The 18,206-nt window shown below is 42.5% G+C and overlaps 1 protein-coding gene across 2 annotated transcripts in view; it reads right to left on the bottom strand.

Moving 5' to 3' along the window:
* Nucleotides 1-18,206, bottom strand: part of atosa (atos homolog A) — a 29,465-nt gene that overhangs the window by 8,213 nt on the left and 3,046 nt on the right. The window contains exons 1-5 of one of the 2 annotated variants that reach the window (XM_061039724.1): nt 16,176-16,221; nt 3,396-3,580; nt 2,677-2,873; nt 2,173-2,298; nt 55-1,915 (exon numbers count right to left, since the gene is read on the bottom strand). In XM_061039724.1, coding sequence (XP_060895707.1) covers nt 55-1,915; nt 2,173-2,298; nt 2,677-2,873; nt 3,396-3,580; nt 16,176-16,206 — 2,400 coding nt within the window. In that variant the 5' untranslated portion in view covers nt 16,207-16,221. Of the gene's footprint in view, nt 1-54; nt 1,916-2,172; nt 2,299-2,676; nt 2,874-3,395; nt 3,581-16,175; nt 16,222-18,206 lie in introns of those variants that run through there. The other variant, XM_061039713.1, reaches the window with a different exon arrangement.

The raw sequence follows: 18,206 nt of genomic DNA, 5'->3' as shown, positions 1-18,206 counted from the left end.
GAATACTAAATGGGATATCAATCCTTAACAAAAGAGATATGAGGAGTCCCTTACCAGGACAGTAGAAGGAGGGGTCATGTCTGGACTTGAGGTGCCGGAGCATCCAGAGTCAGAGGGTGCCTGGTTCTCATCCTGCAGGGCAGAGGCTTGGGCTGGTGCACATGTCTGCATCTGCATCTGATACTGAGGCTGAGGCTGGCTGTGGTTGTGGTGGCTTGTGTTACAGTTCACAGCTGGGCTGGCATCATTGCAAGTCCAACTAAAGATGTGGGTATTCCGTAGGCTGTTCTCAAGGACAGGGGTGCTAGGGGGGGTTTCATGGCTGCTGGGTGTCCTGACTCTGAGTTTTTCCTGTGGGCGAGTTCGTAAACACTGACCAGTCTGGATTTGAGGCTGGCCTTTAAATGAGGGTTCTTCAAGTGTAAAGTGAGCACCGTTTCGGGCCCGGGGTGAATGGCATTCTGCCCCCGGATCAACTTGGGGCTTGTCTGTGCAAATGGGCGCGTGTGTGGCAGCAGTGTGCGTGCTGCCTCTGTGAGGTTCATGGCTTGGCATGTTACCATTAGAGTAGCCATTGGTGGCAGTGTGTGAGGCTTGTGGGCTATGCGCTGTGTTTGAGTATGTGCGGACCGTGTGGGTGATTGTTGTTGTGTGCGTGTGGTGCAGTGGGCTGCCGCTCCTGCTGTGCCTGGGGGACAGAGAGGGTACAGACAGTCTCTCCTGAATGAGTCTGGTAATGTCTTGAACCGCCTGGGCGATCAGAGAGCTGTCTCTACCACTCTCCTTCTCTTTTGCTCTCTCCGTCTCTCTGTTTCTCTCTTCCTCTATGTCTCTCATCTCTGTCATTTTCAGCTTCCTGCAGGCTGCAGGTTTAGGGGAGGAGCTCTCCCGTTTGCAGTACGAAGTGTCAGTCACAGGTGTGTTGAAGGGACTAGGCCACACACGTCCCACAGATTCATGGGGCGGTACCTCCGCCTCTTTGGTCTTACTGGCAGTTATATCGTCATGGTTACTGCCCCACATGGCTTTGGGAGGGTTGTCAGAGGCAAAAAGGCCAGGAGGGAGGGGCGGTGCTGTGGGGTCGCAGAAGTTGAGCCTCTGTGCAATGCGGGCGATGACTTCCTGTCTTTCCTGGAGCAGGGAACCAATCAGAGGGTTTGTCTCAGATCCAGAGGGCCTTGGAGAGGGGCAGCGGGGCGGTTCAGCCAAGGAGAAATTCTTAAATGCTCTCAATGGCTCAGGGATGGGTGCCTTTGACTTGTCAAGGCTGTTGATGCCAGGCCCATGGTCCTCCACTAGTGTGGGGTCAGATGAACCATTGAGAGCCGTGTACAGCCACTTCCCCGCTTTGCCTGTGCGGAGCGGAGAGGGCGAGTGGGAGCGGGAGGGCTTGGGGGAGTGAGAGGATCTGTGGAAGAGAGGGGAGCCCTGATGTTGGGGGATGCTGACCTGCGGAAGCTCTCCGTTCTGATACGAGTGATCTTCAGCAGGCTCCTGGCTCTTCTTGCTGTAAGGATGTGGCACTACAGTTTGTGGAAGGCTGTTAATAGGGATGTTGTTGATGGGAAGATTAGGAATGGGTAATCCATTGAGGACAAGGCCAGGAGTATTGGAGCTTTTGCTGAACATGTTAGAGTTGTGAAGGAGGTTGTCTTTGCTGAGGTCCTGGCTCTTTTTGAAGGTTGGCAGACAACTGTGGGTGTTGAAGTTTGGACTGAGGCTGGAGGTCTTGCTGTAAAGCGGTGGGAGGCCCGTATGGATGCTGCAAGCCAGGGTAGGGTAGGTGGGTTGGCGGGGGAGCGACTGGACATGAACCTGGAGTGCGACACTCTGGGATACATTGGGGATGGGGAAAATGTGCTCTGAAGGCGGCTGGGAAAACTGCCACACCAGCTCCTCATCAGCAGCACTGATCCTGTTTGACAGAGAGAGTAAAAGTGAGATTAAATAGAAGCATAGTTTGTAAAATATGGAAGAATTGTCAGAACCTCCAAATATTTAGATTAAACTACTCTAATGGAATTTTCAAGCCAACACAGTACACAAGATTTGAAAACATTTAAATTTGAAAACAAAATAACTTCAGATCAGGTTTCTTGGATTTTTAATAATCCTCAGTGAAAAGCATTCAGCCCACAGGTGTCAAAGTCTTGAGTGAGTGTTATGTCTGACCTGTACAGGATGTTTCTGGGGACGATGCCATGGGAGGCACTAAGCCAGGCGCTGAGCTGGGAGAAGAAGACGTAGGAGCGAACAGCCAACAGTAGGGTCTTCTCCTCAATGAAGCGATCACCGCTTCTATTAAAACACAGTCACAGAGAGGTGGAAATGTGCCAGTATGTCAGGTTAATGAGGAAACATTTCCAGGATGTGTGTGTGTGTATGTTTTAAACAGTGTCCCCTGTTGCTATGTATGCCAGTAGGAAAGTGGGCCAACTTGTGAGGCTACTTAACCCTCTAAGTGCCAAACCTTTTTTTTTAAATTCTTTTACTTTTTTCTTTTAATTTTGTTAATATATTTATATATATATATATATATATATATATATAAAGAGATTTAAAATGCAATATATATATATTGCATTTTAAATCTCTTTATAGCTCTAAGTTCTTAGTTTTAAATGGCTCTAGATCCGTCCACCATAAAGGTAAAGCATCTGTTTGTGTGTAACCTACTGTCTTGGAACTGGCTGCAGGGTCCACCTCTCTAGCAGCAGAGCATCTTGTTTGATGACCGGGTCACTGATGGGGTCACTAGGGGGGCACTCATCACCATAGCAACAGTCAGGCAGGAGCATGACCTCAATCATGATGGGGATGCTGTTCCTCCAAAGCAGGATCACCTCAGAACGGGTTCGCCTCGCCTGCCGACACTGGACGCACAAGCAGAGGCAAACAGAGGTGGAGGGTTAGTGCTCGTTAGTGAATGTCAACACCAGGGTAGTGACACTTCGGGGCAAAGCAGAAGGGACCCAGAAAGAGCCGCACATTCAGTAAAAATTTTCAGTGTTTTATTTTGGTGGTATCTTATTTTACAACTTTTAAAGCTTGCGGTGGTTAAATTAAGTTTGTGGTTTCAGTGAATGTTACAGCCCTAAAATAAAGAATTCATTAGGGAATAAAATGTCAAAATGCTGTGTAATGAACTTCTATCATTTTTACTCAGTTTAATTCCAACTATGTGTCAAATTTCTGAAAAAGTACAAGTATCAATAGTATCCCTATTAAATAAAAATTTATGTTGCATCCCAGTCGATAGGTAGGCTTAATTTAATGCTTGTTACTTGAATGATGCAAATCAAGCACCAACCTCCCCTAGAAACAGAACAGACAATCTTCTGTTTACACACTAGAAGAGACGTTTACACAGATGTGTGTTTGTGCACGTGTGCTACCTGGGGCAGTTTGTCACTGCATTCATGCTTGTGAAGAGGGGGCATGGCCGACTGAGCTGGTGGACAGTGCAGCCCCTCAGTCCTGCCCTTCACCGAGTATTCTGGAGTCCTTCCCTCTGTGATGAGCAAGGTCAGGAACACCAGAAGTTCCTCTGCATCATACTCGAAAAACTCCTCAGTTGCATCTAGCAAGGCAGAGAAAGAGAGGGTCAGCAGACCTTCTCAAAACACTGTACATCTAAACAAAAATACTAAGACTAAAATTGAAGATAAACTACTATTTTCTTCATCCTGTGACAGATGCATGGGGAACATGTCACCTGAGCTGACATGAAATGCACATGAATGCTTTGTTTACGTTTGTTCTCAGGGCAAAACGTCTATTTAACTTTGTCTGGAAAGACTTGTTTAGAGAAGGGGTGTGGGGGAAGGCGACTGATGACACAACTTTTCCAGCTTGGCCACTTTAAAGAATTACATTCAGAACTGTCATGTCAGCTGAGCTTCATACACATAAACACACACAAATTAGAATAGGAAATAATAACTGTGACGTCATTCAGTCATTATCAAACAAAAACTCAACCAGAACATGAGGACAGTAAGGAGCAGAAACCAATTTAGCAAGGGTGGGGTTGGGTGGGGCTGGTATGGTGACCAGGACTTGGCAGGACAGAGAACAGAAGTATGTTTTCACCATTCAGGGAAAAAACTTTTCCCTTCTGAATCAACACCGTTCAAATTTATTACTCTGAAGAAGCAGAAAGACCATTGGAAAAAAAATCTTAACTAAATGTATAGCTAATGTGTAATGTGGGGACTCTTCATGTAAAAGACCACTTTTCAAATGCCACTAAATGGAAGCTGTGTCTCGTGGTTTGTCAGTCTCATGCCAAAACAAAATTAACAAAGTCCTGCTCTGTTTTTCTTGTAATTGAAGCTTAGATGTAAAGCAGGGGTATTTTTAGCAGAAGGTTGAAGAGCCTGCTTTAGCTCTCTAGCTCTTTTACCCCTCCAGAGAAAACTCCTAGAATCCCGCAGGAGGTCTGCTGATACACAGCAGCTCAGAGAATCACAGCTTTCTTTCTTTATAGCACAAATAAAAAGACACGACTTGTAAGAGAGGCCGCCTGCTCTTCAATCTGAAAACCTGCTGCCATTCTAATTTTATTTACACAAATTATATTTTTCAGTTTTTTCAAAACATTTTAATATGTTTTTAGGTCCTTATGAGACAGGAAGTAGTAACAATACACACACATATACATACAGCCTGTCCTCCTCCCACCAGAGCCAGACTAACTAGAACAGAGTCCCTCTCAGCTGGCTCTGCAGAAGCGTGAGCTACGAGCTGCTGCTGCTGCATGTGTGTGTGTGTGTGTGTATGTGTGTGTGCGTGGTGTACGTATTGCAGTCAGCCAGTCACGCACATTCCTTTCAAGGAACTCCTCCTACATGCCTTTGAGCTGCTTCTGCACGTGGAGAGAGGCGCAGTCCAACACAAAACATGAGGAGGGAGGGAGGTAGAGGAGGGAGGGAGAGTGGGGGTCTGTTAGCCAGCTGTAGGCTGAATAAGCTGAGGGTGAATGGGACGTAGAGAGAGGATATATTCAGGGACAATCTCCTTTTTTTTTTATGAGCAGCAATCAGAAAGTCTCACAAAAAGAGAGAGAGAGTGATTAAGAGTGACATAATTAGAGGGATAGGAAAGCAGATCATAAGGTTAAAATATATATGACAAAGGTCAAGATTCAAGGTCATGGTGTCCATCATATTAATATAAAGGTATGAATGTACTCCTGTCTGTGGTCAGGATATATTCCCAGTCCGAAGTGGAAAGGCTCCAGATCCTGGCTCTATCAAGAGGATTTAGGTTAATGGTGATGCACCACGAAGGAAGCAAAGAACAAGTGAGAAAGGAAGCTTGGAGGGATGAAGGAAGGGAGGTAGGACACTGTTTAAGGGAGCAGCCCCAATCATCTGTGCACATTGGGTGTCAGATTGCTGCTTTCTAGGAAAGACAAACCCAAGAACACCCACATGTGTGCCCCTAAAACACATAAAAGAAAAACACACATGAACGCACTGAAAACATTCTCACACACACACACACACACACACACACACACACACACACACACACACACACACACACACACACACACACACACACACACACACACACACACACACACACACACACACACACACACACACACACACACACACACACACACACACACACACACACACACACACACACACACACACACACACACACACACACACACACACACACACACACACACACACACACACACAGCAGTGCAGGACAAAGGACTAGTGATGGAGGATTTAGTTAAGGGGCCCAACAGCCTTCGTACACATAGATGAGATCTGTCATTCTTTAGGGCGTAATGCCTGAATAGAGCATTCCTAGAGAGCCTACGCACACACACAAGCACGTCTGAATGGAAAAAATCCATAGACTTCAAAAGAGAACGCTGCATTCAACATGCAGATTATTGTTTACCAAACTGAGACCTAGTTTTGTATTTTTAAAAGAAAAAATCTCATGTTGTTATCTGGGGTGGGGGTGGGTGGGCAGAGGTTTTTCTTTTTTTATCCTGAGGCAAGATGCTGAATCCCTAGAGTCAAATCAGGCACCCTTTGAATCCCTAGTTTGGTATAAATGGTTAATATATTTTGGGGATTTGTGTAACAATCTGTTTGCCAATCATTAAGCCTTTAAAGCTGGGCTCAAAGTTCAATTCTGTGTTTTTGTCCCCCCCCCCTTCACCTTCCTCCTATCATCCCCCTCTGGTCCGTGACTAATTCGTTCCTAAATCTCCATCTCTTTAAGATTAGGAATCTGTCTTTTATCAACTTGAACTTTTACTTTATCTGAATGTGTTTTCTTCCTTCTCCCTCTGTGTACTGCTCCCTCTTGCATTAGTGATTAAGAAGTACCATAGGAACTGCTAGCACTGCTTGAGAAATGCAAACAAAATATTTCAGGCAGAAAAACACAGTCAGGTTATGATCCACTGGTTCAATAATAAGAGACATCCTCGCTTATCAGAAACAAACATGTAACAACAAAGGAACACTGATTGTTCTCTTTTCCATGTGCGTGTGACCTCTCCTCCATCAACCGATAACGGGTGATGTGAATTATGTAACAGGTTGGATTTAGATTCTGGCGTCTTATTATTAGACCTGTGACCACCTGCCACCAAGTGCAGCTGGAGTCCCGTCTACTGATTGGTTTGTTCTGCCTGTATACACAAACACACGTTCATACCCCTTTCAGGCACACACACCTCTCAGCTGTCTCAGTGTGCTCCGGCCAGCAGATCTGTAAAGAGTCATGTGGGTTGGAAAAGGCCTCCAGGACAAGAGCAGAGGGACCAGCCTCAATAGCAAACAGTGCTCAGAGTACACACACCACAGTACACACTGACACACACTTTGGTGTGATTCACAATTACCTAAGTGGCAAATAGAACATGTCAGCGCCTGGTCAGAAGAGGATGACCTGCGGCCAAATTCCATATGTTCGGTCCGTCTCCGCTACGGTACGGCAGCGGAGCTGATAGGTTTTCAGTTTATTCAATGTGTGTGCTTCACTGGCTCTGCTGCGTCTCAGCTCGGACAGTCAGGAGCCCTCCTTTGCAGATATGCAAGGCTTCTATTTATGCCTGCTGCCGGAACACTGCGTATCAATTATCATAGAAAAGATCAAGTGGGACAGGAAGTCAGACACTGAAACAACACTCAAACATCGGGTTTATTTTCAGAATAAAACACTCTATTTGGCTGATTCAGAACAGATAGATAGATACTTTATTGATCCCGAGGGGAATTCAAATTTGCCTTTGCTCTGCCATTCCCAGTGGTCTTTCGTCTTCTAGACATGTTGAATATCAATTTATTTTCGGTAAAGAGAATACATTTTTGACCATTGACCATATGTGTGTTTGTTTCTGTGTTTTAAATGGTTTTATACCACATACATAGTATGATCTCGCACTGTTGCGGGTAAATCTGTAAAATTACCGTGGGAATTCCTTTTTTCTCTGCACTCTAGTTGTCCGTGCTGCGAACAGAGAACGCAGTATGTGGGTGTTGACGGACGAGGGTGCACAGAGCCGTAACGGACCGGAGCAGACACGCAATGCACAACATATATCTGGTGGAAGTTCTGGGTTATAATAGTTATGTTTCGATATGTGTTTGAAGCTTTTCATTGCTATACATGTTGCTGGGATCACGTTTTGCATTTGATGTGCAGTAGTGTGAATGCTGTGACAGAGAGACAGATGGGAAGAGGGACACAAAGTGGGAGACAGATACGCACACATTCAGATAAGCCGACCCATTAATCTGTGCACTGTGGCCACACAAGCACTGCGTGGTTGGCCCCCTTTCCAAAGCAAAGCTCCTCTGGTCTCCACACTCATTTACACATATACACTCACAGCTAATTTGAATGCTGTGTAAGAACCAATATGGTGAAAAAAAACACTCCCATCCTCCTCTGCACAGCCAGCACTGATTCTCTACGTGTGTCATTTGTTTATGACTATGCTTCATTTGAATGAAACAGGGATCATATTAGAGTCCTACTCTTTCCTCTTTAGTGACACATCTGTGCTGGGAGACCAAAGCCTGTGGCGGATGAGACAAAAACAGAGTCTCAGATCAAAGACACAACACTGATGAGCTCACCTACAACTGGGCAACTGGTTATGAAAAGATAATAAGAGATAAAAGACTACAGGGCAGCAACCAGTAAGAGCTGAGGCATACTTCAGAGATATATATATATATAGAGAGAGAGGCAGAAGGTTTATACAGATAATGGAATAAGCATTCAGAGTGATTTAGAGGGCAGATGGGAGACATGCACAGTTCGCCCAAAAGGCAGACAGGAAGTCCTAAAAATTATGTTTTTTGATATCTGTCTGTCATGAAAATTTCACTAAACATTTGGTGGCTTTCGAATCAGCTGAGGTGATGTTAAGCTAAGTTTAAATGTCAGACACTAAGTAAGACACATCAACCAAAGTATGTTATAAACTGGCAGGTTGCTGTTGTATTACAGTTATGCATGGCCTAATAGCAGATTTTCACTAACAGGAATGTCACATGGGAAATTTTCACATCTATTTCAAATTGTTTGACTAAAAAGTAAAAACTGTATAACTTGTGAGTTGTCTTTTAGGACAAGGATAAACAAACTGAGGGTATTTTAAGAAATTTAGGAAATTAAGTTTACGTATATCAAAGTCTCAAATTCCAACTTATACCTAAATGTTTAGTTTGCCAAAAAGAATCTAACAAATTTTAGGACTGGCTAGTTGAGTAACATTGTAATTGTCCCTGTTAACATTGTTTCTTGAGCAAGACAATAAACCCCCCTACTATCCCACTGTGACGAAATCCATTTTCTCAAGATGATTAATTATAATGAAACTAAGAGTTCAAAGGTCTGACCAATTTCTCTATGAAAATACAGTGTCAGAAACAGCAAAGGATTTGCACACTTGTGCAATGCTCTCGTTCAGAAGTATTTTCTCTACGTCTGAGACCTGAAGACTCCAGATAAGCAGCCTGCCAGGAGGCTGTGTGTTAAAGATGTTCCAATGCAGCATCAGTGCAGCAGAGCCAGTCTGCTGAGCTCACTGAGGTGTGTCAGCTTAGCACACAATGATATCTAACTCACTGTGAATGGAACCAAACAGTTAAGGTTCAACCTTACCATCTGCTAAATTCTCAGATGTGTGTAGTTGACAGTGTGTAGATGTGAATAGTCTGGCATTGAAGTATGCATGGATATGTAGATTAGTCTACGTGCTACGTACATGCATGTACAGTGTGGTACACAATATCTTCAATGTTATATGGTTGCAGAATATGCAAAAAACCTTAATTGCCTCTCCCACATATACATTAACAGGAATCTCAGCTGCATATAACAAAACATGGTATCTTTTTTTTTTCTCAACTCGCAGCAACACGAGATAAGACTGCATCAAATATGTTGAACTGTGAGCAGCTAAGGCAGAAACAAAAACAAATCTAAATATATCACAAGCTCTGTTCTGCTCTTGCTGGAAAATGTTTTGATGTGTTTGTTGGATGAAAATAGTCAAAGGCATCTCAAGGATCTCAAGGATCCTCTAGCCACAAGAATTACGAAGAAATGGGCTGGTATAAAACTATGTTGAGCACCCACACATAACATAAAAACATCTACACTTCTATATGATGAATACAGAGGAAAAATTGGAGATTAGGCAGACAGTTCTCACATGTTTAATCTTCTTACTCCAGCGCCTGATGAGATAAATATAGGCATAATTTGATTGCTCTCAATTTCAGTTTTTCTTTACAGCTCATTTCAAAGCATTAGTTCTCCATTCAACTTTTCGATGACATTCTAACATGCTGTCAGACACCATCAAAAAGGGGCTTATGCAGTGAATGCCTGAAGTCAAACATGGCGATAAAATTAATTGCTAAGAAAAGTTCCAACAGCAATAGGTTACTTGCTTAAATGCTGACACATGTAAAGTTGTGCTGCTTTGATTTTTACGTACTCTGACAGAAGAAAGCTACAATTTCAATGTACAAGTACCCCATCTTCCCACAGCCCAAGACAGCCAACTCAGCGATTTCTTCGGATATAACAAAGGGACTCCCCTAAAATCCACCACTGTGCTGGGCTTTTGAAGGCTGCCAGGACACTATCCACCATGTGGATATCCCCAGAGGACGAGAGCGCACAGACAGTTTAAAAGTATTGAAATGCACTGGTAGCAAAGCAGGTGGCAGATTTGAAATGTCAGCAGCTCGTGATACTGCATTTTGCCACCCCGGGAATTGTTTGCAACTTCGTCTTTTTCTGTTCCATGGCCAGTTCTGCAGTCTGACAGACTATATTTGGAGACCAGCTGGTCTGCAGGACCAAATAAACTAAATCTCCTCTCCCATATAAGGGAAGGAAACTGCTTTATATATGTCTTTCAATATAAGTTCCTTACAAACTCTTCTTGTCCATGAGCACTTCAAAACAAGAGTCTGACTCCAAACATTTTGTTTGTCCTGAAATATACAAAACACAAAATACAAATGAGAAAAGGCCTAACGTGACGCTGCTTGAGAGTGTGCAGTCTCAATCGTCACTAAACTGTGCACTCATGCTCTCTGTGTGTATTAAGTATCAGGTGACAAAACTACAACGCACCCAACTCCATAACCTTTGCATTGACATACATTCAGCTGTTATTCAGGACAGTCGTTAGTAAACAAAACTTTCTTTATTTGAATTGGAGAAATGCTGAAATGAAAACTAGTCATGTGGTGCCCAACATACATTTGTTTTTAGAGGGCAAGTAGTTTCCTTTTATTAATAAATGTATTAATGAGGAGCTTGTGTTAAGCATTCCAATCTTGAAGAGTGTCTATGTGCAAAAATTGGCTGCGCTATAAGCATATTTCTGTGACAGTGACCTGACAATGTGTGTGTAGACAATGAATGGTGCTGCTGTGTTCTGTGTGTTCTGTGTGATGTGCAATGGGTATGTATACAGCATTTGAATGTTTTGTGTTGGAGCATTCTACGATGTACACTGAGATAGTTTGTTGTGTCTGTGGAGTTGTTTATGTGATCACGCTGTGTGCGGCGCTGTGGCTGTTATTTAAAGTGTTTATGCCACTCTAAGCCAATTGCCGATAATTTTAAGTTTGAATAATAGGGTCAGCTGTGTTTCCATAGTGTTTTATAACAAGAATCACACGTCACTGCCAGCTCACCTTTCCTGTTTTTGTCTGCCTTGTGTTACAGCACTAAAACACACTGGGAGTATTGGCAGAGTGGGCCAGACTGTAAAGAATGGTTAAGATCACTTGTTATCTGGGTTGAAATTAAATCATCACAAGTAATCCTAGCAGACTTTTTGAAATGTTTAACTCTTTATATATTTATATTTTACCAATATACTTTGGACTCTGTTCGTCATCTACTTCTTAATACCAGAGAGTTTTGTAACGGTAACATAACTTGTTGTGGTTTCCTCAAACTTAACTCAAAAAATGTCCTCAAAGCTATGGACTTAGGCTCTCTCACTAATGTATGTGTCCCGCTCTCCCACTCTACAAAACACAAAGGGGCAGATTCACAGCATACACAGCAACAGGCCCTGATTGGCTAAGAGGAGTTAGCACAGTTCCAGCTGAGGAGAACCCTTCTTCTGTTTTGTAAACTCAGCTGCCATTATTCTCCAACATTACACACACTCTGACACAGACTCACACACCACCTTGCCTTCTCGCTAACAATCCGTCATCGTCAGGAATACAAGCCACTGTTGTTTAAATGCTGAGCAACTTGCATGCTAGAGAGCATGTGGAAAAACTTTTCAGCGCAAGGCATGACCTCCTGACTGACAAGACTCGACTCACCTGATGTGTAAAAAATAATTCAGGCTCTCTGTCCCTTAGTTCACTCAGTATTTTGACAACTGACATGCCTTTGTCTCTTTTCTTCGTACATACTTCTGGTTCAGTGTTAGGGAAGACTTTTTTTTGGATGGCCAATTTGACCGTTAACATCCAAGAATTCTAGCTAGACAACTACCGGACATATGCTTTGAATAGCCATAGCCCACATATTCCTGATCTGCATTTAACAGCACTAAATGCATATAAAATAAAACATACACTTGTCAGGTATACCACTTGACTGGCAGGTGAAGTTTCACATGGCTATTTTTAATGCACTTTTGTTCGTGTTCTGCAGAAAGAAGTTCATTCACACAGATCCAGGTTATAATCAAATCCTACAGTATTAGATCAGCACTGTATGATGAAATTACTGGTAACAATGGTAGCCTATCACGGTTAGATAACCATCGTTGAAAGAGTTCCAATAGTCTGCAAGATTTATAGCCACCACACACTGAGCCGTCTGATTTGGAGTGAGAAACACTCCTTAAACCACACAGGACTGGAAAACAAAATCAGCTGTTATAGCCTTTAAATCAGAAGGAAACTCATTATGGTCAGCATATTCAGTATGCTCTCTTCATCTTTGAAAACCATAGCAACTGAAGTCCAAGAGTAGTGTACTTACAACCCTTATTATTCAGATGAGTTGCTTGATTACTAAAAGAAGAAGACAAAACAGCCTGGCTGCTTCCAGGTGTAGTTTCATTAGGCTAAGCCAAAAAGGTCATTTATATTAAGCTCATGCTATAAACATTTCTAAGATGAGGCCCATTAGGATGGTCAAACTACAAAAAGGTAGGAGTGCTTGTGGCTAGAGGGGCTAAAGTGTTTACAATGTGCTAACAAAATGTATTTTGATCAAAACAATTCATTACAGCTCCCTTTCCTAATCTCATATTTTCTCATAAATGCATGAAAAAATCAAAACTAGTAGAAGCAGTGACCTGAGGTTTGCTATGCCCTTTTTGACCTTACTTTCACATACTGTAGCTGGGACCCCTAAGCCCCTGTTATTCAGGCAAGAGTGGTCATTTGCAAACTCATTGTTTACCTAATACCTGTTATATAACAAGGAGTGGAGTGAGTACACGAAAAGGTGAGGAACGTGGAATTAACTAACCCCCTTCAAAATAATGCAGTCTTAACCTGGACTTAATTATATAACAATTCTAGATATAATAATAACATATTATACTATGAAAAAGCTTCAAATAAATGAAGCACAAACCATTATTAAATGAGGTGTATAAGCAGGAAAGTAAAAACCACATCATAAACTCCTAATCAGAATAAAATCTCTAGGGAGGTAACTGAATCGTGCAAAATAAAATAAAGTACAACTTTTTTTCCTCAACTGGTGACTTTATCAAACTTTTTCTATGTATGGGATCTCCTTACGCCATTTCCTTTTCTTCTAGAGGCAAAATCTGACAAACACTTTACCATAGAAGTTTACATTTTGATGAGCTGGCTGATGGTGGCTACAGGACACTAGGGCAGTAGGACAGACAACCCTCTCTCTGTAACCAGAAGCACCCTGCTCAACTTGAATGTACAGGCCTCTGACCTCTTCTCTGTTGCCGATGCCAATTTCTAGTAAGAGGAGTCCGAATTGAGCAACCCGAGCAGTGCAGCTCCAAGGCCCACATGGAAAGTGTGTCAGTTGTGGCACAGGCAGTTTGAGGTGGTTTGTGACTGGAATTAAACACCAGGGAAAAGGAAGAACAAGGTCAAAGTCTTGAAATGGGAAAAGATTTCAACTTGTATATAAAGCTGTACAAAATTCTATTGTTGACCTTTTCCCCTTTTATGCTGCTTCTTTAATTGTACTTGTTTGAGTTATCATTTAAAACTTTCAAGTATGTGTGAAGCTCCCAAGTTGGAGCTCCGTCACCCCCACATTTAAAACCAGCATGTATTAAAAACACTGGAAATCAGCTGAGTAACGTAGAATTGAAGAAAATCAAGCTGGTTAAACAGGAAAGAGAGTGTCAGCTGCTTTGTTGTGAGGGTGAAGCGCTGCTGCGGGGTGATAGGGGAATCAGCCGGTTGTGGGCCAGGAAGCAATGACATGAGACAATGGAGAAAAGGAGAGAGGATAGTTGAGACGAGTCTCCAATTAACTTCACCTCCCGCTGCTGTTAATAAACAATGTGCTTAACGCCTCCAGAAGGAGACCCACAGGTGCTCTCTGTTAACTGAGACTGAGAGCCAGCATGTGTAATGAGTCGGTGACTTAAAGGAATAGTTTGAATGGAAGGTAGATCAATCAAAACTTTATAAGTATTAAAGGGTTAATAGCAGATTTCTCTTCATTTGACTACACAGATTTACAAGTGAAATAAAACTAAAATGCCTTTATTACTCAACCTATCTTGTTTCTTTCTTGTTCTCACTCCATACTGTATTCAGACATTTACTTACTTCATCTTCCATAAGGGTCTGTTAGTCCTATAACCCTGTTTTTCAGTCCGGCGTATGAACTTTATTAAAGTGCTGGCTAACAGCACACTGTGTGGTGTCTGGTGACAGACCCTGAATGCTGAAGAGGATTCCACTCCTTCAGACCAATGCAGACTCTATGTCAATGTTAGAATTAAAGATAGCTTACAACTTTTGGACCTGGACTGCCTTGATAAATTGCAAAAAGGTTTTTTTCCACACATAAAAAACTGGACAATGTCCATTGAGTCATGTTCGGAGTTGTCCTGCTACACACAGCGGGGGATTTATACTCAAAATCTTGCACTATGATAAAATAAGGAATGGAGTCTCAGTAGAGTCTGCAGAAGGAGGAGGACTAACTGTTGTAATGGCCATTTTGGTGGATATCAATTCAACATGTATTTGTGGGTAGCTACAGAACAAAGACAAACGTCAGGAAAATCAATACAAAGCTAAACAAAAGAGGTTTCATTCTGTGCAGCATCAACAACGTCATCAACCGGCCTCTCTGTTCCTGCCCAGGCTCCAGACAATTACCTCCTGTGTTGGTCCACTTAATGACCAATTGGACTAATTGGACATTACCAGGTCTCCTAGGGGCTCGCAATCTAAAGTCGGTTAAATGTCCAGTTGAACAAATCTGACACTTGTGTTCTCACATGCAGGTCCTGTGGGTAGTCTCTGGAAAAATCCAGTTGGTAGTGTATGTGTGTTTATGATAGTAAGTCAACCTAGACCTATTTCTGTCAATATGCTTTTTGTTGAGATATAATCAGCAGATAGTGGTGGAGGTGTGAAGTGTTGAGGTGTTAACAGCAGCTGAAGCCTATGTGAGGTGATTCAGAGGACAGGGGAGAAGAAGCAAAGTTGGGGGAGGAATCTAGGAGAAGTACAAGACAATCAGTGTACTCAGGACTGGCAAAATTCATTCTCTACAATGTTGGGAAGAGATAAAATAAAATAAAAACTTGTAACTTTAAAGCTATGGGATGAGAAACTGTGTATTTTCTTTTGTATAGGGTTTGGGGAGAAAGCATGATGTTCCCACAGAAATGACAGTACATCTACTTACTCCACAGGGATTAAACTAGAGTGGAAAGTATGATGCACAACAGAGGTCACCAGTACATAATATAATATCATTCTAGCAACTTTATTCAGACTTTGTCAAGAACCACAGACCATGAAATAAGACACAGATATAGAACCAGAGACAATCTGGATATTCCACAGTAAGACAGAAATAAAGACACAATGATATCATCCTCACCACAACAGCAACCCTACCAGGAAAAAACCACCAGGTCCAGATGGCTCTTCCTGTTCCTGCAGAGACGGCTGCTGGTTGGCTATAAGGAGCCACAGGGGCGGGAGCATGTGACGGACTCATAAACTATGACATCACTGGCTCAGTGGCACCCTGGCAGCAGAAACTACACACATGCCGCTACTTTCAGCCAGTCCAGCTCTAAATCTAGAGGGTTTATTTCCATGTGTCCATACAGGTTGTTAACACTGAGCCTTCATCAGAGGAGTTGTACTGCCTATGCACACTTATGTCTGTATCACTAAGACTCAAGTGACCCTATATGCACTTTATATGTATCCATATAAAGTAACAGTTCAACAGTGAATGTTACCCATAAAGGGTAGCTGTGCTAAATAAAAAGATCCAGCATTACACAAGAGCATTGGTGGACTGGGGGGACTGGGTGTCCAATCCCATGCAGTGGCTAGGCACGGCTAGGCTACTTACAGTGAAACCTGTCACAACAGCATTGATTTAGGCTGATTACTCTCAGGGCCAGGGCAGTAACTCACAGCTGAATGCCTCCCCAGTATTGGTATTCATTGCGAAAGGCAGCTCTGAATCTCACTGCACAATGGGGAGTCCAATATCCATGTTCAGTACAGCTGGGTCAGCAAATGGCAGTGGTGTTGTATTGAAAAGACAATATGGCCGAACACTTAGATTAGTTGATTCAATGAATTTCTACTGCATGATAATGTGTGTTGAAACAGGTTATATTTAGGTCTTGTAAAGAAAAAGAAGTTGCAGCTTTTTACTATATTTAAATGTATTTAAAAGTTTTTGGGGCGCTCGTTGGCCTAGTGTTAGGTTGCATGCCCCACGTACAGACAAGAGGCTGCAGTAATTGTAGCGAGCAGCCCGGGTTCGACTCCGACCTACAGCTTCTTTTTTTACGCATGTCATTCCCTGCGTTCTTCTCCCAATTTCCTACTCTATCCACTGTCCTGTGCTCTACATAAAGGTACAAAAAAATTATATATATACAGTTTTTCAATGTTTCTGTTATTCTGAGTTTCCTAGTGTCATACATAGTGTCATTAATTTTGGAATCAAAAGGACATCAGTAACTATCTCCTCAGATTTAATTTTGCTAAAACCTTGAGAACAGAGACTGTCAATCAAAAAGAAGGAGTATAAAGGTGGACTAACTTGTTGAGAGGAGTAACATAGAGCAACTGTTCGGCTGCCTCCTGCAATGGGGTAGAATCACTTCTAAGAAGGAGGAGGCAAAAACAACACAGGACCAGACAGGTGCTGTGCGGGACAACAGGGTATGTCAGTCTGTTATCTGGGTCTCTCGTCAGTGAGAGTGTATATTCTCTGATCCGTGGCATGTGGCTGGGACATCTCAGGGCAGCTGTAATCTGGCTGAGCTCTCAGTAGAAGGGAGGCAGTGGAGAGTACACTGGGTGGGGGTGGGTGGTGGACTCTATTCAACTCCTCTATAAAAGGACTGATGGCTCCAAACAGGATGTCCAACCACCAAACAAACACACTAAATAATCATACAGAGAGCAGGAGCAGAGGGCTGACTAAGTCTGACTCCAATATGACTAGCTCTGAGCTCATTTCTGTGTTGGCTGTTTAATGCGCATCTAAAAGGGGTGAGAGAGCTGTGGTTAAGAGCATAAAGGAGGAGGCCCTCAGCCATCATTCTCAGCCCTGTGCTCATACATTTCACCATATGAGTCCATAACACCATCTAATAAAAAGCCTGTTTTATGCCCCTTCAGCAATTTAGGATTCAAAAAATTACCACAACAGAGAAAAAGCTGCCTGTTTTATGATGTAAACAATTCCAACATGGTTTTCAATCAAACATATTTCTTCTATATGTCGATACAATCACATGAAAACAAATGACATTTTAAAGGATACCAATAAACCGCAGTCAAACAACACTTCAGCTGAAACAGTTTTCCGTCTGACTGGTGTAAACTGCTTTTCCATAGCGGCTCTTTATGGGACCTGCAAGCTGTCACTTGAGCCACATGGTTCAATGGTACAGCTTATTAGGGCCAATAGCAATCTGTTGTGTTCTCTCTGACACACTCACCCTGTCCTCGCACTCCTATACACACACTCACATGCCATCCTGACACACAGCTCAACTCACAGAAAAACAAGCTAGTCAGATGACTCTTGTTGGGCCCCTGAGCAGAACATTATTCTCCTTCTTTTTTTAACAAAAACACGGTTCACAAAGTGCCACAAAGACATGCTGTGTGAAAGGTGTGCTCTTTTGGTTTTATTAGGAGCTGAGGTCTTTGAAAATAATGTGTAACTAGAGAACACAATTTAAGTTTATGTGGTGACTTTCATACAGTATTGTATTGCACTTCTGATTTGTTTTGAAAATTTCCAAAAAAAAGTTCCAAAAAAACCCCATTTATAAAACTGTACAGCAGTGACTGTGAGACAGCAACTGAATTGTATTTGTCCTAAAAACCTGATAATCTTTTATATGACAAGTTTTAAGTGACAAATCATATAATGTTTTATTGCTTTGTTCATATCAAACAGTTAAGTTAGTAGTGTTG

The sequence above is a fragment of the Labrus mixtus genome, chromosome 1 (genome assembly GCF_963584025.1).
Source record: "Labrus mixtus chromosome 1, fLabMix1.1, whole genome shotgun sequence".
Lineage (NCBI taxonomy): Eukaryota > Metazoa > Chordata > Actinopteri > Labriformes > Labridae > Labrus > Labrus mixtus.
Note: the sequence above shows the minus strand (reverse complement) of the source record. Positions and strands in the feature narration are given on the sequence as shown.